Raw genomic sequence first — 22,561 nt, 5'->3', positions numbered from 1 at the left:
GACACCCAACACCTCGTCTTTTTGGATCACAATGTGACCCAGGCTATCTACACCCCCTTCTCCAGACTCAACATCTACCAATTCCTTCTCTTTGGTGAATACTGATGCAAAGTATTCATTTAGTACCTCGCCCATTTCCTCTGGCTCCACACATAGATTCCCTTGCCTATCCTTCAGTGGGCCAACCCTTTCCCTGGCTACCCTCTTGCTTTTTATGTAAGTGTAAAAAGCCTTGGGATTTTCCTTAACCCTATTTGCCAATGACTTTTCATGACCCCTTCTAGCCCTCCTGACTCCCTGCTTAAGTTCCTTCCTACTTTCCTTATATGCCACACAGGCTTCGTCTGTTCCCAGCCTTTTAGCCCTGACAAATGCCTCCTTTTTCTTTTTGACGAGGCCTACAATATCATTCGTCATCCAAGGTTCCCGAAAATTGCCGTATTTATCTTTCTTCCTCACAGGAACATGCCTGTCCTGTATTCCTATCAACTGACACTTGAAAGCCTCCCACATGTCAGATGTTGATTTGCCCTCAAACATCCGCCCCCAATCTATGTTCTTCAGTTCCCGCCTAATATTGTTATAATTAGCCTTCCCCCAATTTAGCACATTCATCCTCGGACCACTCTTATCCTTGTCCACCAGTACTTTAAAACTTACTGAATTGTGGTCACTGTTACCGAAATGCTCCCCTACTGAAACATCTACCACCTGGCCGGGCTCATTCCCCAATACCAGGTCCAGTACCGCCTCTTCCCTAGTTGGACTGTTTACATATTGTTTTAAGAAGCCCTCCTGGATGCTCCTTACAAACTCTGCCCCGTCTAAGCCCCTGGCACTAAGTGAGTCCCAGTCAATATTGGGGAAGTTGAAGTCTCCCATCACCACAACCCTGTTGTTTTTACTCTTTTCCAAAATCTGTCTACCTATCTGCTCCTCTATCTCCCGCTGGCTGTTGGGAGGCCTGTAGTATACCCCCAACATTGTGACTGCACCCTTCTTATTCCTGATCTCTACCCATATAGCCTCACTGCCCTCTGAGGTGTCCTCTCGCTGTATAGCTGTGATACTCTCCTGAACAAGTAGCGCAACTCCGCCTCCCCTTTTACATCCCCCTCTATCCCGCCTGAAACATCTAAATCCTGGAACGTTTAGCTGCCAATCCTGCCCTTCCCTCAACCAGGTCTCTGTAATGGCAACAACATCATAGTTCCAAGTAGTAATCCAAGCTCTAAGTTCATCTGCCTTACCCGTAATGCTCCTTGCATTAAAACATATGCACTTCAGGCCACCAGACCCGCTGTGTTCAGCAACTTCTCCCCGTCTGCTCTGCCTCAGAGCCACACTGTCCCTATTCCCTAGTTCTCCCTCAACGCTCTCACCTTCTGACCTATTGCTCCCGTGCCCACCCCCCTGCCATACTAGTTTAAACCCTCCCGTGTGACACTAGCAAATCTCGCGGCCAGGATATTTATGCCTCTCCGGTTTAGATGCAACCCGTCCATCTTATACAGGTCACACCTGCCCCGGAAGAGCTCCCAGTGGTCCAGATAACAGAAACCCTCCCTCCTACACCAGCTGTTTAGCCACGTGTTTGTCTGCTCTATCTTCCTATTTCTAGCCTCACTGGCACGTGGCACAGGGAGTAATCCCGAGATTACAACCCTCGAGGTCCTGTCTTTTAACTTTCTGCCTAGCTCCCTGAACTCCTGCTGCAGGACCTCATGCCCCTTCCTGCCTATGTCGTTAGTACCAATATGTACAACGACCTCTACCTGTTTGCCCTCCCCCTTCAGGATTCCCTCTACCCGTTCGGAGACATCCTGGACCCTGGCACCAGGGAGGCAACATACCATCCTGGAGTCTCTTTCACGTCCACAGAAGCGCCTATCTGTTCCCCTGACTATAGAGTCCCCTATAACTATTACTCTTCTGCGCTTTGACCCTCCCTTCTGAACATCAGAGCCAGCCGTGGTGCCACTGCTCTGGCTGCTGCTGTTTTCCCCTGATAGGCTATCCCCCCCGACAGTATCCAAAGGGGTATATCTGTTCGAGAGGGGGACAACCACAGGGGATTCCTGCACTGACTGCCTGCCCTTTCTGGTGGTCACCCATTTCTCTGCCTGCACCTTGGGTGTGACCACACTTACATAACTGCGATCTATGACGCTTTCCGCCACCTGCATGCTCCTAAGTGCATCCAATTGCTGCTCCAACCGAACCATGCGGTCTGTGAGGAGCTGCAGTTGGGTGCACTTTCTGCAGATGAAGCCATCCGGGACGCTGGAAGCCTCCCGGACCTGCCACATCTCACAGTCAGAGCACAGCACCCCTCTAACTGACATTGCGTCAATTAATTAAAATTAAAATTTGTCTTTTTTTTTTATAAATACTTTTTTTAAATTACAAAGTTACTGTCAACTGTCTGTTTCCTGGCACTAGATTTCTAATAGAAATGCGATAGCTAACTATAATATCCTCCGATCTCTGGCTTAGATATCCTCTAAATTATAATTAAGTTATTATGTTTAATTAGTTCCCAAATACTCAAAAAAATTTAGGTTAGAATCCCAACCAGCCACTCAGGTCACAGCTTTTCTGTGATGAAACCTCACACACTGTAACAGTGACCCCTCCCCAAACCTCACACACTAACAATGACCCCTCCCCAAACCTCACACACAGTAACAGACACCACTCCCCAAACCTCACACACTGTAACAGACACCACTCCCCAAACCTCACACAGTAACAGACACCACTCCCCAAACCTCATACACAGTAACAGACACCACTCCCCAAACCTCACACACTGTCAGAGTGACCCATCCCCAAACCTCACACACTGTAACAGTAACCCATCCCCAAACCTCACACTGTAACAGTGACCCCTCTCCAAACCTCACACACCGTAACAGACACCACTCCCCAAACCTCACACACTGTAACACTGACCCCTCTCCAAACCTGAGACACTGTAACAGTGACCCATCCCCAAACCTCACACACTGTAACAGTGATCCCTCCCCAAACATCGGGCACTGTAACAGTGATCCTTCCCCATAACGTCACACTGTTACAGTGCCCCCTCCCCAAACCTCACACACTCACAGTGACCCATCCCCAAACCTCACACACTAACAGTGACCCATCCCCAAACCTCACACACTGTAACAGTGACCCCTCCCCAAACCTCACACACTAACAATGACCCCTCCCCAAACCTCACACACTGGAACAGTGACCCCTCCCCAAACCTCACACACTGTAACAGACACCACTCCCCAAACCTCACACACAGTAACAGACACCACTCCCCAATCCTCACACACTGTAACAGACACCACTCCCCAAACCTCACACATAGTAACAGACACCACTCCCCAAACCTCATACACAGTAACAGACACCACTCCCCAAACCTCACACACTGTCACAGTGACCACTCCCCAAACCTCACACACTGTAACAGTGATCCCTTCCCAAACCTCATACACTGGAACACTGACCCCTCTCCAAACCTCACACACTGCAACACTGACCCCTCTCGAAACCTGAGACACTATAACAGTGACCCCTCCCCAAAGCTCACACATTGTAACAGTGACCCATCCCCAAACCTCACACACTGTAACAGTGACCCCTCCCCAACCATCAGGCACTGCAACAGTGATCCCTCCCCAAACCTCACACTGTAACAGTGCCCCCTCCCCAAACATCAGGCACTGTAACAGTGCCCCCTCCCCAAACATCAGGCACTGTAACAGTGACCCATCCCCAAACCTCACACACTGTAACAGTGACTAATTTCCAAATCACACACACAGTAACAGTGACCCCTCCCCAAACCTCACACACTAACAATGACCCCTCCCCAAACCTCACACACTGGAACAGTGACCCCTCCCCAAACCTCACACACTGTAACAGTGACCCCTCCCCAAACCTCACACACTGTAACAGACACCACTCCCCAAACCTCACACACAGTAACAGACACCACTCCCCAAACCTCACACACTGTAACAGACACCACTCCCCAAACCTCACACACAGTAACAGACACCACTCCCCAAACCTCATACACAGTAACAGACACCACTCCCCAAACCTCACACACTGTCACAGTGACCACTCCCCAAACCTCACACACTGTAACAGTGATCCCTTCCCAAACCTCATACACTGGAACACTGACCCCTCTCCAAACCTCACACACTGCAACACTGACCCCTCTCGAAACCTGAGACACTATAACAGTGACCCCTCCCCAAAGCTCACACATTGTAACAGTGACCCATCCCCAAACCTCACACACTGTAACAGTGACCCCTCCCCAACCATCAGGCACTGCAACAGTGATCCCTCCCCAAACCTCACACTGTAACAGTGCCCCCTCCCCAAACATCAGGCACTGTAACAGTGACCCATCCCCAAACCTCACACACTGTAACAGTGACTAATTTCCAAATCACACACACAGTAACAGTGACCCCTCCCCAAACCTCACACACTAACAATGACCCCTCCCCAAACCTCACACACTGGAACAGTGACCCCTCCCCAAACCTCACACACTGGAACAGTGACCCCACCCAAACCTCACACACTGTAACAGACACCACTCCCCAAACCTCACACACAGTAACAGACACCACTCCCCAAACCTCATACACAGTAACAGACACCACTCCCCAAATCTCATACACAGTAACAGATACCACTCCCCAAACCTCACACACTGTCACAGTGACCACTCCCCAAACCTCACACGCTGTAACACTGACCCCTCTCCAAACCTCACACACTGCAACACTGACCCCTCTCGAAACCTGAGACACTGTAACAGTGACCCATCCCCAAACCTCACACACTGTAACAGTCACTAATTCACAAATCACAAACACAGTAACAGTGACCCCTCCCCAAACCTCACACACTGTAACAGTGACCCCTCCCCAAACCTCACACACTGTAACAGTGACCCCTCCCCAAACATCGGGCACTGTAACAGTGATCCGTCGCCAAACCTCACACTGTAACTGTGCCCCTCCCCAAACATCAGGCAGTGTAACAGTGACCCCTCCCCAAACGTCACACACTCACAGTGACCCATCCCCAAACCTCACACACTAACAGTGACCCATCCCCAAACCTCACACACTAACAATGACCCCTCCCCAAACCTCACACACTGGAACAGTGACCCCTCCCCAAACCTCACACACTGTAACAGACACCACTCCCCAAACCTCACACACAGTAACAGACACCACTCCCCAAACCTCATACACTGTAACAGTGACCCATTCCCAAACCTCATACACTGTAACACTGACCCCTCTCCAAACCTCACACACTGCAACACTGACCCCTCTCGAAACCTGAGACACTATAACAGTGACCCCTCTCCAAACGTCACACACTGTAACAGACACCACACCGCAAACCTCACACACAGTAACAGACACCACTCCCCAAACCTCACACACTGTAACAGACACCACTCCCCAAACCTCACACACAGTAACAGACACCACTCCCGAAACCTCACACACTGTCACAGTGACCACTCCCCAAACCTCACACACCGTAACAGACACCACTCCCCAGACCTCACACACTGTAACACTGACCCCTCTCCAAACCTCACACACTGCAACACTGACCCCTCTCGAAACCTGAGACACTGTAACAGTGACCCCTCCCCAAACCTCACACACTGTAACAGTGACCCCTCCCCAAACATCGGGCACTGTAACAGTGATCCCTCCCCAAACCTCACACTGTAACAGTGCCTCCTCCCCAAACCTCATACACAGTAACAGACACCACTCCCCAAACCTCACACACTGTAACAGTAACCCATCCCCAAACCTCACACTGTAACAGTGACCCCTCTCCAAACCTCACACACTGTAACAGACACCATTCCCCAAACCTCACACACTGCAACAGACACCACTCCCCAAACCTCACACACAGTAACAGACACCACTCCCCAAACCTCATACACAGTAACAGTGACCACTCCCCAAACCTCACACACTGCAACACTGACCCCTCTCGAAACCTGAGACACTGTAACAGTGATCCCTCCCCAAACCTCACACTGTAACAGTGCCCAGTCCCCAAACATCAGGCAGTGTAACAGTGACCCCTCCCCAAACCTCACACACTCACAGTGACCCATCCCCAAACCTCACACACAGTAACAGACACCACTCCCCAAACCTCATACACTGTAACAGTGACCCATTCCCAAACCTCATACACTGTAACACTGACCCCTCTCCAAACCTCACACACTGCAACACTGACCCCTCTCGAAACCTGAGACACTATAACAGTGACCCCTCTCCAAACGTCACACACTGTAACAGACACCACACCGCAAACCTCACACACAGTAACAGACACCACTCCCCAAACCTCACACACTGTAACAGACACCACTCCCCAAACCTCACACACAGTAACAGACACCACTCCCGAAACCTCACACACTGTCACAGTGACCACTCCCCAAACCTCACACACCGTAACAGACACCACTCCCCAGACCTCACACACTGTAACACTGACCCCTCTCCAAACCTCACACACTGCAACACTGACCCCTCTCGAAACCTGAGACACTGTAACAGTGACCCCTCCCCAAACCTCACACACTGTAACAGTGACCCCTCCCCAAACATCGGGCACTGTAACAGTGATCCCTCCCCAAACCTCACACTGTAACAGTGCCTCCTCCCCAAACCTCATACACAGTAACAGACACCACTCCCCAAACCTCACACACTGTAACAGTAACCCATCCCCAAACCTCACACTGTAACAGTGACCCCTCTCCAAACCTCACACACTGTAACAGACACCATTCCCCAAACCTCACACACTGCAACAGACACCACTCCCCAAACCTCACACACAGTAACAGACACCACTCCCCAAACCTCATACACAGTAACAGTGACCACTCCCCAAACCTCACACACTGCAACACTGACCCCTCTCGAAACCTGAGACTCTGTAACAGTGATCCCTCCCCAAACCTCACACTGTAACAGTGCCCAGTCCCCAAACATCAGGCAGTGTAACAGTGACCCCTCCCCAAACCTCACACACTCACAGTGACCCATCCCCAAACCTCACACACTAACAGTGACCCATCCGCACACACTGTAACAGTGACCCCTCCCCAAACCTCACACACTAACAGTGACCGCTCCCCAAACCTCACACACTGTAACAGTGACCCCTCTCCAAACCTCACACACTGTAACAGACACCACTCCCCAAACCTCACACACAGTAACAGACACCACTCCCCAAACCTCACACACTGTAACAGACACCACTCCCCAAACCTCACACACAGTAACAGACACCACTCCCCAAACCTCATCCACAGTAACAGACACCACTCCCCAAACCTCACACACTGTAACAGTGACTAATTCCCAAATCACACACACTGTAACAGTGCCCCCTCCCCAAACATCAGGCACTGTAACAGTGACCCCTCCCCAAACCTCACACACTAACAGTGACCCATCCCCAAACCTCACACACTGTAACAGTAACCCATCCCCAAACCTCTCATACTGTAACAGAGACCCCTCACCAAACCTCACACACTGTAACAATGACCCTCCTGAATCCCCACACACTGTAACAGTGACCCATCCCCAAACCTCACACGCTGTAACAGTGACCCATCCCCAAACCTCACACAGTGTAACAGGGACCCTCCAGAATCCTCACACACTGTAACAGTGACCCATGTTTGTCTTCTGAGGAGGTCGGTGCGGTTTTTCGCTGTGGCGCGTTGAAACTGTCGATCGATGAGTCGAGTGCCATATCCCGTTCGTTCGAGGGCATCTTTCAACGTCTGTAGATGTCTGTTACGCTCCTCCTCGTCTGAGCAAATCCTGTGTATACGGACGGTCACCTCAGCACTTCGCTTTACCGCAAACCCACGGATAACCTCACGATGCTCCACTTCTCCAGCTTCCACCCTAAACACCCCCTATGGACATATGAAACAGACAAGTGGAATGACTTAATTCCATCCTGTAACTAGGAGATTAAATGCGTTACACAGTCAGTGTACATGGGCTTGGGAAATTAAACGAGTTGTATAGAATTTATTTTAGATGTGTTGCAAGAGGATTGAGACTCATTTTTTTCTATTTCTTTATGTCTGCACCACTGGCATTCTTGTACTTTACTGCCCATGTTCTCTCGGGAGTTTCAGAATTTTGACCTAGCAACATGGTTCCCAATTAGGATGGTGTATTTGGAATGGTCCATTTTCTGTGCTATCTATTGGTTCTGTTAATACACCATATTCCTCTGAATCTCTGTCCATTCATTACAGGGTGCTGGAACAGATCTGTAAAATGAAGGCTTTTCACAAACTTTGTCCTTCAGTTCCTGACCTCTGTGACAGACTCATGGATGCTCTTAAGGTATAGTTCAGAAGAAAAAAAGCAATTGCTTGACTTTTGATGACGGCAGTGTGATATTGGATTGGAGAGTGAATGGGGGTATTTGATTAGGGAGTGAATGGGAGGGATTGGAATGTGGATCGAATGGGAGTATTGGATTGGTGGAATGAATGGGGGTATTGGATTGGGGAGTGAATGGGGGTATTGGATATGGTAGTGAATGGGGGGATTGGATTGGGGAGGGAATGGGGGGATTGGTTTGGGGAGTGAATGGGGTGATTGGATTGGGGAGGGAATGGGGGTATTTGATTGGGGAGTGAGTGGGAGTATTTGATTGGGGAGTGAATGGGGGGATTGGATTGGGGAGTGAATTGGAATATTGGATTGCGGAGTGAATGGAGGTATTGGATTGGGGAGTGAATGGTGGAATTGGATTGGACAGTGAATTGGAGTACTGGATTGGGGAGTGAATGCGGATATTTAATTGGGGAGTGAATGGGAGTATTGGATTGGTTAGTGAATGCGGGTATTTGATTGGGGAGTGAATGGGGGTATTGGATTGGGGAGTGAAAGGGAGTATTTGATTGGGGAGTGAGTGGGGGGATTGGATTGGGTAGTGAATGCGGGTATTGGATTGGGGAGTGAATTGGGTATTATTTTGGAGAGCGAATGGGAGTATTTGATTGGGGAGTGAATGGGGGGGATTGGATTGGGGAGTGAATGGGGGGATTGGATTGGGGAGTGAATGCGGGTTTTGGATTTGGGAGTGAATGGGGGGGATTAGATTGGGGAGTGAATGGGGGGGATTGGATTGGGGAGTGAATGGGGGTATTGAATTGGGGAGGGAATGGGGGGATTGCATTGGGGAGTAAATGGGTGTATTGGATTGGGAGTGAATGCGGGTATTGAATTGGGGAGTGATTTGGGGGGGGGTTGGATTGGAGAGTGAATGGGGGTATTAGACTGGGGAGTGAATGGGGGATTGGATTTAAGGAGGAAATGGGGGTTTTGGATTGGGGAGGGAATGCGGGTATTGCATTGGGGAGTGAATGGGAGTACTGAATTGGGGAGTGAATGGGGGGGGATTGGATTGGGGAGTGAGTGGGAATATTGGATTTGGGAGTGAATGGAGGTATTAGATTGGGGAGTGCATGGGAGTCTTGGATTGGGGAGTGAATGGGTGTTTTAGATTGGGGAGTGAATGGGGGTATTGGACTGGGGAGTGAATGGGAATATTGGATTTGGGAGTGAATGGAGGTATTAGATTGGGGAGTGCATGGGAGTATTGGATTGGGGAATGAATGGGAGTTTTGGATTGGGGAGTGAATGGGGGTATTAGATTGGGGAGTGCATGGGAGTCTTGGATTGGGGAGTGAATGGGGGGATTGGATTGGGGAGTGAATGGGGCGATTGGTTTGGGGAGTGAATGGGTGGGATTGGAATGTGGAGCGAATGGGAGTATTGGATTGGGGAATGAATGGGGGTATTGGGTTGGGGAGGGTATGGGGGGATTGGATTGTGGAGTGAACGGGGGATTGGGTTGGGGAGTTAATGAGGATTGGGTTGGGGTGGGAATGGGGGGTTTGGATTGGGCAGTGACTGGGAGTATTGGATTGGGGAGTGAATGTGGGTATTTGATGGGGAGTGAATGGGAGTATTGGATTGGGGAGTGAATTGCAATATTGGATTGCGGGGTGAATGGAGGTATTGGATTGGAGAGTGAATGGGAGTATTGGATTGGGGAGTGAAAGCAGGTATTGGATTGGGGAGTGAATGCGGGTATTGGATTGGGGAGTGAATGCGGATATTAGATTGGGGAGTGAATGGGAGTATTGCATTTGGGAGTGGTTGCGGGTATTGGATTGGGGAGTGAATGGAGGTATTTGATTGGGGAGTGAATGGGAGTATTGGATTGGGGAGTGAATGGGGGTATTGGTTTGGGGAGTGAATGGAGGGATTGGATTGGTGAGGGAATGGGGGGATTGGACTGTGGAGTGAATGGAGGTATTGGAATGTGGAGCGAATGGGAGTATTGGATTGGGGAATGAATGGGGGTATTGGATGGGGGAGGGTATGGGGGGATTGGATTGTGGAGTGAACGGGGGATTGGGTTGGGGAGTGAATGGGGGATTGTGTTGGGGTGTGAATGGGGGGTTTGGATTGGGGTGGGAATGGGGGTATTTGATTGGGGAGTGAATGGGCGTACTGGATTGGGGAGTGAATGTGGGTATTTGATGGGGAGTGAATGGGAGTATTGGATTGGGGAGTGAATGGGGATATTTGATGGGGAGTGAATGGGAGTATTGGATTGGGGAGTGAATGGGGATATGGGATTGGAGAGTGAATGGGGGTATTTGATTAGGGAGTGAATGGGAGGGATTGGAATGTGGAGCGAATGGTAGTATTTGATTGGGGAATGAATGGGGGTATTGGGCTGGGGAGGGTATGGGGGGATGGATTGTGGAGTGAACGGGGGATTGGTTTGGGGAGTAAATGGGGGATTGGATTGCTGAGTGAATGGGGGTATTGGATTGGAGAGTGAATTGGAGTACTGGATTGGGGAGTGAATGCGGGTTTTGGATTGGGGAGTGAATGCTGGTATTTGATTGGGGAGTGAATGGGAAGATTGGATTGGGGAGTGAATGGGGGTATTAGACTGGGGAGTGAATGGAGGTATTGGATTGGGGAGTGAATGGGAACATTGGTTTTGGGATTGAATGGAGGTATTAGATTGGGGAGTGCATGGGAGTATTGGATTGGGGAATGAATGGGGGTATTGCATTGGGGAGTGAATTGGGGTATTTGATTGGGGAGTGAATGGGAAGATTGGATTGGGGAGTGAATGGGGGTATTGGATTGGGGAGGGACTGGGGGTATTAGACTGGGGAGTGAATGAGAGTATTGGATTGGGGAGTGAATGGGAATATTGGATTTGGGAATGAATGGAAGTATTAGATTGGGGAGTGCTGGGGAGTGCATGGGAGTATTGGATTGGGGAATGAATGGGGGTATTGGATTAGGGAGTGAATTTGGGTATTAGATATGGTAGTGAAAGGGGGGATTGGATAAAGAGTGAATGGAGGATTGGACTGGAAAGGGAATGGGGCGATTGGATTGGGGAGTGAATGGGGATATTGGATTGGAGAGTGAATGGGGGTATTTGATTGGAGAGTGAATGGGGATATTGGATTGGAGATGAATGGGGGTATTTGATTGGGGAGTGAATGGGCCTACTGGATTGGGGAGTGAATGCGGGTATTTGATGGGGAGTGAATGGGAGTATTGGATTGGGGAGTGAATGGGGATATTGGATTGGAGAGTGAATGGGGGTATTTGATTGGGGACTGAATGGGCATACTGGATTGGGGAGTGAATGCGGGTATTTGATTGGGGAGTGAATGGGAGTATTGGATTGGGGAGTGAATGGGGGTATTGGATTGGGGAATGAATGGGGGGATTGGATTTAAGGATGAAATGGGGGTATTTGATTGGGGAGGGAATGGGGGTATTGGATTGGGGAGTGAAAGCGGGTATTGGATTGGGAAGTGATTGTGGGTATTGGATTGTGGAGTGAATTGGGTATTAGATTGGGGAGGGAATGGGAGTATTTGATTGGGGAGTGAATGCGTGTTTTGGATTGGGGAGTGAATGCGGGTATTTGATTGGGGAGTGAATGGGAAGATTGGATTGGGGAGTGAATGGGGGTATTGGATTGGGGAGTGAATGGGGGTATTGGATTGGGGAGTGAATGGGAATATTGGATTTGGGAATGAATGGAGGTATTGGATTAGGGAGTGAATGGGGGTATTAGATATGGTAGTGAAAGGGGGGATTGGATTAGGAGTGAATGGAGGATTGGACTGGAGAGGGAATGGGGGTATTTGATTGAAGAGTGAATGGGGTGCTGGATTGGGGAGTGAATGGGGATATTGGATTGGAGATGAATGGGGGTATTTGATTGGGAAGTGAATGGGCCTCCTGGATTGGGGAGTGAATGCGGGTATTTGATGGGGAGTGAATGGGGATATTGGATTGGAGAGTAAATGGGGGTATTTGATTGGGGAGTGAATGGGCATACTGGATTGGGGAGTGAATGCGGGTATTTGATGGGGAGTGAATGGGAGTATTGGATTGGGGAGTGATTGGGGGTATTGGATTGGGGAATGAATGGGGGGATTGGATTTAAGGAGGAAATGGGGGTATTTGATTGGGGAGGGAATGGGGGTATTGGATTGGGGAGTGAATGGGAGTACTGAATTGGGGAGTGAATGGGCGTCATTGGATTGGGGAGTGAATGGGAATATTGGATTTAGGAGTGAATGGAGGTATTAGATTGGGGAGTGCATGGGAGTATTGGATTGGGGAATGAATGGGAGTTTTGGTTTGGGGAGTGAATGGGGGTATTAGATTGGGAAGTGCATGGGAGTATTGGATTGGGGAGTGAATAGGGGGATTGGATTGGTGAGTGAATGGGGGTATTGGATTAGGAGTGAATGGAGGATTGTATTGGGGAGGCAATGGGGCGATTGGATTGGGGAGTAAATGGTTGGATTGGATTGGGGAGTGAATGGGCGTACTGGATTGGGGAGTGAATGCGGGTATTTGATGGGGAGTGAATGGGAGTATTGGATTGGGGAGTGAATGGGGATATTGGATTGGAGAGTGAATGGGGGTATTTGATTAGGGAGTGAATGGGAGGGATTGGAATGTGGAGCGAATGGGAGTATTTGATTGGGGAATCAATGGGGGTATTGGGTTTGGGAGGGTATGCGGGGATTGGATTGTGGAGTGAACGGGGGATTGGGTTGGGGCGTGAATGGGGGATTGGGTTGGGGTGGGAATGGGGGTTTGGATTGGGGTGTTACTGGGGGTATTTGATTGGGGAGTGAATGGGCGTACTGGATTGGGGAATGAATGGGGGTATTGGATTAGGGAGTGAATTTGGGTATTAGATATGGTAGTGAAAGGGGGGATTGGATAAAGAGTGAATGGAGGATTGGACTGGAAAGGGAATGGGGCGATTGGATTGGTGAGTGAATGGGGATATTGGATTGGAGAGTGAATGGGGGTATTTGATTGGAGAGTGAATGGGGATATTGGATTGGAGATGAATGGGGGTATTTGATTGGGGAGTGAATGGGCCTACTGGATTGGGGAGTGAATGCGGGTATTTGATGGGGAGTGAATGGGAGTATTGGATTGGGGAGTGAATGGGGATATTGGATTGGAGAGTGAATGGGGGTATTTGATTGGGGACTGAATGGGCATACTGGATTGGGGAGTGAATGCGGGTATTTGATTGGGGAGTGAATGGGAGTATTGGATTGGGGAGTGAATGGGGGTATTGGATTGGGGAATGAATGGGGGGATTGGATTTAAGGATGAAATGGGGGTATTTGATTGGGGAGGGAATGGGGGTATTGGATTGGGGAGTGAAAGCGGGTATTGGATTGGGAAGTGATTGTGGGTATTGGATTGTGGAGTGAATTGGGTATTAGATTGGGGAGGGAATGGGAGTATTTGATTGGGGAGTGAATGCGTGTTTTGGATTGGGGAGTGAATGCGGGTATTTGATTGGGGAGTGAATGGGAAGATTGGATTGGGGAGTGAATGGGGGTATTGGATTGGGGAGTGAATGGGGGTATTGGATTGGGGAGTGAATGGGAATATTGGATTTGGGAATGAATGGAGGTATTAGATTGGGGAGTGCTGGGGAGTGCATGGGAGTATTGGATTGGGGAATGAATGGGGGTATTGGATTAGGGAGTGAATGGGGGTATTAGATATGGTAGTGAAAGGGGGGATTGGATTAGGAGTGAATGGAGGATTGGACTGGAGAGGGAATGGGGGTATTTGATTGAAGAGTGAATGGGGTGCTGGATTGGGGAGTGAATGGGGATATTGGATTGGAGATGAATGGGGGTATTTGATTGGGAAGTGAATGGGCCTCCTGGATTGGGGAGTGAATGCGGGTATTTGATGGGGAGTGAATGGGGATATTGGATTGGAGAGTAAATGGGGGTATTTGATTGGGGAGTGAATGGGCATACTGGATTGGGGAGTGAATGCGGGTATTTGATGGGGAGTGAATGGGAGTATTGGATTGGGGAGTGATTGGGGGTATTGGATTGGGGAATGAATGGGGGGATTGGATTTAAGGAGGAAATGGGGGTATTTGATTGGGGAGGGAATGTGGGTATTGGATTGGGGAGTGAATGGGAGTACTGAATTGGGGAGTGAATGGGCGTCATTGGATTGGGGAGTGAATGGGAATATTGGATTTAGGAGTGAATGGAGGTATTAGATTGGGGAGTGCATGGGAGTATTGGATTGGGGAATGAATGGGAGTTTTGGTTTGGGGAGTGAATGGGGGTATTAGATTGGGAAGTGCATGGGAGTATTGGATTGGGGAGTGAATAGGGGGATTGGATTGGTGAGTGAATGGGGGTATTGGATTAGGAGTGAATGGAGGATTGGATTGGGGAGGCAATGGGGCGATTGGATTGGGGAGTAAATGGTTGGATTGGATTGGGGAGTGAATGGGCGTACTGGATTGGGGAGTGAATGCGGGTATTTGCTGGGGAGTGAATGGGAGTATTGGATTGGGGAGTGAATGGGGATATTGGATTGGAGAGTGAATGGGGGTATTTGATTAGGGAGTGAATGGGAGGGATTGGAATGTGGAGCGAATGGGAGTATTTGATTGGGGAATCAATGGGGGTATTGGGTTTGGGAGGGTATGCGGGGATTGGATTGTGGAGTGAACGGGGGATTGGGTTGGGGCGTGAATGGGGGATTGGGTTGGGGTGGGAATGGGGGTTTGGATTGGGGTGTTACTGGGGGTATTTGATTGGGGAGTGAATGGGCGTACTGGATTGGGGAGTGAATGTGGGTATTTGATGGGGAGTGAATGGGAGTATTGGATTGGGGAGTGAATGGGGATATTTGATGGGGAGTGAATGGGAGTATTGGATTGGGGAGTGAATGGGGATATTGGATTGGAGACTGAATGGGGATATTTGATTAGGGAGTGAATGGGAGGGATTGGAATGTGGAGCGAATGGGAGTATTGGATTGGGGAATGAATGGGGGTATTGGGCTGGGGAGGGTATGGGGGGATTGGATTGTGGAGTGAACGGGGGATTGGTTTGGGGAGTGAATGGGGGATTGGGTTGTGGTGGGAATGGGGGGTTTGGATTGAGGTGTTACTGGGAGTATTAGATTGAGGAGTGAATGGAGGTATTGGATTGCTGAGTGAATGGGGGTATTGGAGTGGAGAGTGAATTGGAGTACTGGATTGGGGAGTGAATGCGGATATTTGATTGGGGAGTGAATGGGAGACTTTGATTGGGGAGTGAATGGGGGCGATTGGATTGGGGAGTGAAAGCGGGTTTTGGATTGGGGAGTGAATGCTGGTATTTGATTGGGGAGTGAATGGGAAGATTGGATTGGGGAGTGAATGGGGGTATTGGACTGGGGAGGGAATGGGGGTATTGGAATGGGGAGTAAATGGGTGTATTGGATTGGGTGTGAATGCGGGTATTGAATTGGGGAGTGAATGGGGGATTGGATTGGAGAGTGAATGGGGGTATTAGGCTGGGGAATGAATGGGGGTATTGGATTGGGGAGTGAAATGGGGGTATTGGATTGTGGAATGAATGGGGATATTGGATTTGGGATTGAATGGAGGTATTTGATTGGGGAGTGAATGGGCGTACTGGATTGGGGAGTGAATGCGGGTATTTGATGGGGAGTGAATGGGGATATTGGATTGGGGAGTGAATGCGGGCAGTGGATTGGGCAGTGAATGGGTAAATTGGATTGTGGTGTGAATGGGGCGGATTTAATCGGGGATTGAATGGGGATATTGGATTGAGGAGTGAATGGGGGTATTGGATTGGGGAATGGGTGCGGTATTTGATTGGGGAGTGAATGGGGAGGATTGGAATGGGGGTATTGGATTGGGGAGTGAATGGGGGTATTGGATTGGGGAGTGAATGGGAGTGTTGGATTAGGGAGTGAATGGCGGTATTGGATTGGGGATGAATGGGGTTATTGAATTGGGGAGTGAATGGGAGTATTTGATTGGGGAGTGAATGGGGGTATTGGATTGGGGAGTGAATGGGGGGGATTGGATTGGGGAGTGAATGGGAATATTGGATTGGTGAGTGAATGGGGGGTTGGATTGAGGAGTGAATGGGGGTATTGGATTGGCGAGTGGATGCGTGTATTTGATTGGGGAGTGAATGGGGGGGGATTGGATTGGGGGTGAATGGAGGGGATTGGATTGGGGAGTGAATGGGGATATTGGATTCGGGAGTGAATGGGGGTATTGGATTGGGGAGTGGATGCGTGTATTTGATTGGGGAGTGAATGGGGGGGATTGGATTCTGGAGTGAAAGGAGGGGATTAGATTGGGGAGGGAATGGAGGGGATTGGATTGGGGAGGGAATGGGGGGACTGGATTGGGGAGGGAATGGGGGGACTGGACTGGGGAGTGAATGGAGGTATTGGATTGGAGAGTGAATGGGGGGATTGGATTGGGGAGTGAAAGCAGGTATTGGATTGGGGAGTGAATGCGGGTATTGGATTGGGGAGTGAATGCGAATATTAGATTGGGGAGTGAATGGGAGTATTGCATTGGGAAGTGAATGTGGGTATTGGATTGTGGAGTGAATTGGGTATTAGATTGGGGAGGGAATGGGAGTATTGGATTGGGGAGTGAATGGGGGTATTGGTTTGGGGAGTGAATGGAGGGATTGGATTGGTGAGGGAATGGGGGGATTGGACTGGGGAGTGAATGGAGGTATTGGATTGGAGAGTGAATGGGGGATTGCATTAGGGAGGGAATGGGATTATTTGATTGGGAGTGAATGGGGGGGGATTGGATTGGGGAGTGAATGCGGGTTTTGGATTGGGGAGTGAATGCGGGTATTTGATTGGGAAGATTGGATTGGGGAGTGATTGGGGGTATTGGATTGGGGAGGGAATGGGGGTATTAGACTGGGGAGTGAATGGGGGTATTGGATTGGGGAGTGAATGGGAATATTGGATTTGCGATTGAATGGAGGTATTAGATTGGGGAGTGCTGGGGAGTGCATGGGAGTATTGGATTGGGGAATGAATGGGGGTATTGGATTGGGGAGTGAATGGGGGTATTAGATATGGTAGTGAAAGGGGGGATTGGATTAGGAGTGAATGGAGGATTGGACTGGAGAGGGAATGGGGCGATTGGATTGGGGAGTGAATGGGGATATTGGATTGGAGAGTGAATGGGGGTATTTGATTGGAGAGTGAATGGGGTGCTGGATTGGGGAGTGAATGGGGATATTGGATTGGAGATGAATGGGGGTATTTGATTTGGGAGTGAATGTGTCTACTGGATTGGGGAGTGAATGTGGGTATTTGATGGGGAGTGAATGGGAGTATTGGATTGGGGAGTGAATGGGGGTATTGGATTGGGGAATGAATGGGGGGATTGGATTTAAGGATGAAATGGGGGTATTTGATTGGGGAGGGAATGGGCGTTTTAGATTGGGGAGTGAATGGGGGTATTGGACTGGGGAGTGAATGGGAATATTGGATTTGGGCGTGAATGGAGGTATTAGATTGGGGAGTGCATGGGAGTATTGGATTCGGGAATGAATGGGAGTTTTGGTTTGGGGAGTGAATGGGGGTATTAGATTGGGGAGTGCATGGGAGTATTGGATTGGGGAGTGAATGGGGGGATTGGATTGGTGAGTGAATGGGGGTATTGGATTAGGAGTGAATGGAGGATTGGATTGGGGAGGCAATGGGGCGATTGGATTGGGGAGTGAATGGGTGGATTGGATTGGGGAGGGAATGGGGGTATTGGATTGGGGAGTGAATGGGGGTATTTGATTGGGGAGTGAATGGGCGTACTGGATTGGGGAGTGAATGTGGGTATTTGATGGGGAGTGAATGGGAGTATTGGATTGGGGAGTGAATGGGGATATTTGATGGGGAGTGAATGGGAGTAATGGATTGGGGAGTGAATGGTGATATTGGATTGGAGAGTGAATGGGGGTATTTGATTAGGGAGTGAATGGGAGGGATTGGTATGTGGAGCGAATGGGAGTATTGGATTGGGGAATGAATGGGGGTATTGGGCTGGGGAGCGTATGGGGGGGATTGGATTGTGGAGTGAATGGGGACATTGGATTGGAGAGTAAATGGGGGTATTTGATTGGGGAGTGAATGGGGATATTGGATTGGAGAGTGAATGGGGGTATTTGATTGGGGAGTGAATGGGCATACTGGATTGGGGAGTGAATGCGGGTATTTGATGGGGAGTGAATGGGAGTATTGGATTGGGGAGTGAATGGGGGTATTGGATTGGGGAGTGAATGGGGGTATTAGATATGGTAGTGAAAGGGGGGATTGGATTAGGAGTGAATGGAGGATTGGACTGGAGAGGGAATGGGGGGATTGGATTGGGGAGTGAATGGGGATATTAGATTGGATAGTGAATGGGGTGCTGGATTGGGGAGTGAATGGGGATATTGGATTGGAGATGAATGGGGGTATTTGATTGGGGAGTGAATGGGCCTACTGGATTGTGGAGTGAATGCGGGCATTTGATGGGGAGTGAATGGGAGTATTGGATTGGGTGGTGAATGGGGATATTGAATTGGAGAGTGAATGGGGGTATTTGATTGGGGAGTGAATGGGCATATTGGATTGGGGAGTGAATGTGGGTATTTGATGGGGAGTGAATTGGAGTATTGGATTGCGGAGTGAATGGGGGTATTGGATTGGGGAATGAATGGGGGGATTGGATTTAAGGATGAAATGGGGGTATTTGATTGGGGAGTGAATGGGCGTACTGGATTGGGGAGTGAATGTAGGTATTTGATGGGGAGTGAATTGGGAGTATTGGATTGGGGAGTGAATGGGGATATTTGATGGGGAGTGAATGGGAGTAATGGATTGATGAGTGAATGGGGATATTGGATTGGAGAGTGAATGGGGGTATTTGATTAGGGAGTGAATGGGAGGGATTGGAATGTGGAGTGAATGGGGGTCATTGGATTGGGGAGTGAATGGGAATATTGGATTTAAGGAGGAAATGGAGGTATTAGATTGGGGAGTGCATGGGAGTATTGGATTGGGGAATGAATGGGAGTTTTGGTTTGGGGAGTGAATGGGGGTATTAGATTGGGGAGTGCATGGGAGTATTGGATTGGGGAGTGAATGGGGGGATTGGATTGGTGAGTGAATGGGGGGTTTGGATTAGGAGTGCATGGAGGATTGGATTGGGGAGGCAATGGGGCGATTGGATTGGGGAGTGAATGGGTGGATTGGATTGGGGAGGGAATGGGGGTAATGGATTGGGGAGTGAATGCGGGTATTTGATGGGGAGTGAATGGGAGTACTGGATTGGGGAGTGAATGGGGTTATTTGATGGGGAGTGAATGGGAGTATTGGATTGGGGAGTGAATGGGGATATTGGATTGGAGAGTGAATGGGGGTATTTGATTAGGGAGTGAATGGGAAGGATTGGAATGTGAAGCGAATGGGAGTATTGGACTGGTGAATGAATGGGGGTATTGGGTTGGGGAGGGTATGGGGGGATTGGATTGTGGAGTGAACGGGGGATTGGGTTGGGGAGTGAATGGGGGATTGTGTTGGGGTGGGAATGGGGGGTTTGGATTGGGGTGTTACTGGGGGTATTTGATTGGGGAGTGAATGGGCGTACTGGATTGGGGAGTGAATGTGGGTATTTGATCGGGAGTGAATGGGAGTATTGGATTGGGGAGTGAATGGGAGTATTGGATTGGGGAGTGAATGGGGATATTTGATGGGGAGTGAATGGGAGTATTGGATTGGGGAGTGAATGGGGATATTGGATTGGAGAGTGAATGGGGGTTTTTGATTAGGGAGTGAATGGGAGGGATTGGAATGTGGAGCGAATGGGAGTATTTGATTGGGAAATGAATGGGGGTATTGGGCTGGGGAGGGTATGGGGTGATTGGATTGTGGAGTGAATGGGGGATTGGTTTGGGGAGTGAATGGGGAATTGGGTTGGGGTGGGAATGGGGGGTTTGGATTGAGGTGTTACTGGGAGTATTGGATTGAGGAGTGAATGGAGGTATTGGATTGCTGAGTGAATGGGGGTATTGGATTGGAGAGTGAATTGGAGTACTGGATTGGGGAGTGAATGCGGTTATTTGATTGGGGAGTGAATGGGAGACTTTGATTGGGGAGTGAATGGGGGAGATTGGATTGGGGAGTGAATGCGGGTTTTGGATTGGGGAGTGAATGCTGGTATTTGATTGGGGAGTGAATGGGAAGATTGGATTGGGGAGTGAATGGGGGTATTGGATTGGGATTGGAATGGGGAGTAAATGGGTGTATTGGATTGGGTGTGAATGCGGGTATTGAATTGGGGAGTGAATGGGGGGATTGGATTGGAGGGTGAATGGGGGTATTAGACTGGGGAGTGAATGGAGGAATTGAATTGGGGAGTGAATGGGAATATTGGATTTGGGATTGAATGGAGGTATTAGATTGGGGAGTGCATGGGAGTATTGGATTGGGGAATGAATGGGGGTATTGGATTGGGGAGTGAATGGGGGTATTGGATTGTGGAATGAATGGGGATATTGGATGGGGTGTTAATGGGAGTATTGGATTGGAGAGTGAATGGGGGTATTTGTTTGGGGAGTGAATGGGCGTACTGGATTGGGGAGTGAATGCGGGTATTTGATGGGGAGTGAATGGGAATATTGGATTGGGGAGTGAATGCGGGCATTGGATTGGGCAGTGAATGGGTATATTGGATTGTGGTGTGAATGGGGGGGATTTAATTGGGGAGTGAATGGGGATATTGGATTGAGGAGTGAATGGGGGTATTGGATTGGGGAATGGGTGCGGTATTTGATTGGGGAATGAATGGGGATGATTGGATTGGGGAGGGAATGGGGGTATTGGATTGGGGAGTGAATGGGGGTATTGGATTAGGGAGTGAATGGGGATATTGGATTGGGGAGTTAATGGGGGGTTGGATTGAGGAGTGAATGGGGGTATTGGATTGGCGAGTGGATGCGTGTATTTGATTGGGGAGTGAATGGGGGGGATTGGATTGGGGGTGAATGGAGGGGATTGGATTGGGGAGTGAATGGGGATATTGGATTCGGGAGTGAATGGGGGGATAGGATTGGGGAGTGGATGCGTGTATTTGATTGGGGAGTGAATGGAGGGATTGGATTGGGGAGGGAATGGGGGTCTGGACTGGGGAGTGAATGGAGGCATTGGATTGGAGAGTGAATGGGGGGATTGGATTGGGGAGTGAAAGCAGGTATTGGATTGGGGAGTGAATGCGGGTATTGGATTGGGGAGTGAAGGCGGATATTAGATTGGGGAGTGAATGGGAGTATTGCATTGGGGAGTGATTGCGGGTATTGGATTGGGGAGTGAATGAGGTTATTGGATTGGGCAGTGAATGAGAGTATTGGATTGGGGAGTGAATGGGGGTATTGGTTTGGGGAGTGAATGGAGGGATTGGATTGGTGAGGGAATGGGGGGATTGGACTGGGGAGTGAATGGAGGTATTCGATTGGAGAGTGAATGGGGGGATTGCATTGGGGTGTGAATGGGAGCATTTGATTGGGGAGTGAATGGGGGGGATTGGATTGGGGAGTGAAAGCGGGTATTGGATTGGGAAGTGAATGTGGGTATTGGATTGTGGAGTGAATTGGGTATTAGATTGGGGAGGGAATGGGAGTATTTGATTGGGGAGTGAATGGGGGGGGGATTGGATTGGGGAGTGAATGCGGGTTTTGGATTGGGGAGTGAATGCGGGTATTTGATTGGGGAGTGAATGGGAAGATTGGATTGGGGAGTGAATGGGGGTATTGGATTGGGGACTGAATGGGGGTATTAGACTGGGGAGTGAATGGGGGTATTGGATTGGGGAGTGAATGGGAATATTGGATTTGGGATTGAATGGAGGTATTAGATTGGGGAGTGCTGGGGAGTGCATGGGAGTATTGGATTGGGGAATGAATGGGGGTATTGGATTGGGGAGTGAATGGGGGTATTAGATATGGTAGTGAAAGGGGGGATTGGATTAGGAGTGAATGGAG

The 22,561-nt window shown here is 49.5% G+C and overlaps 1 protein-coding gene across 1 annotated transcript in view; it reads left to right on the top strand.

Annotated features, from left to right (window-relative positions):
• The window catches only part of unc13d (unc-13 homolog D (C. elegans)), a 653,595-nt gene that overhangs the window by 515,984 nt on the left and 115,050 nt on the right, over nucleotides 1-22,561 (top strand). Inside the window, exon 15 of the mRNA XM_072481965.1 lies at nucleotides 8,384-8,474. Within this exon, the coding sequence (XP_072338066.1) occupies nucleotides 8,384-8,474 (91 nt within the window). The remainder of the gene's footprint in view (nucleotides 1-8,383; nucleotides 8,475-22,561) is intronic.

Source organism: Scyliorhinus torazame, chromosome 18 (genome assembly GCF_047496885.1).
Source record: "Scyliorhinus torazame isolate Kashiwa2021f chromosome 18, sScyTor2.1, whole genome shotgun sequence".
NCBI lineage: Eukaryota > Metazoa > Chordata > Chondrichthyes > Carcharhiniformes > Scyliorhinidae > Scyliorhinus > Scyliorhinus torazame.
The sequence above is the reverse complement of the archived record's forward strand: the minus strand, read 5'-3'. Positions and strand labels throughout refer to the sequence as shown.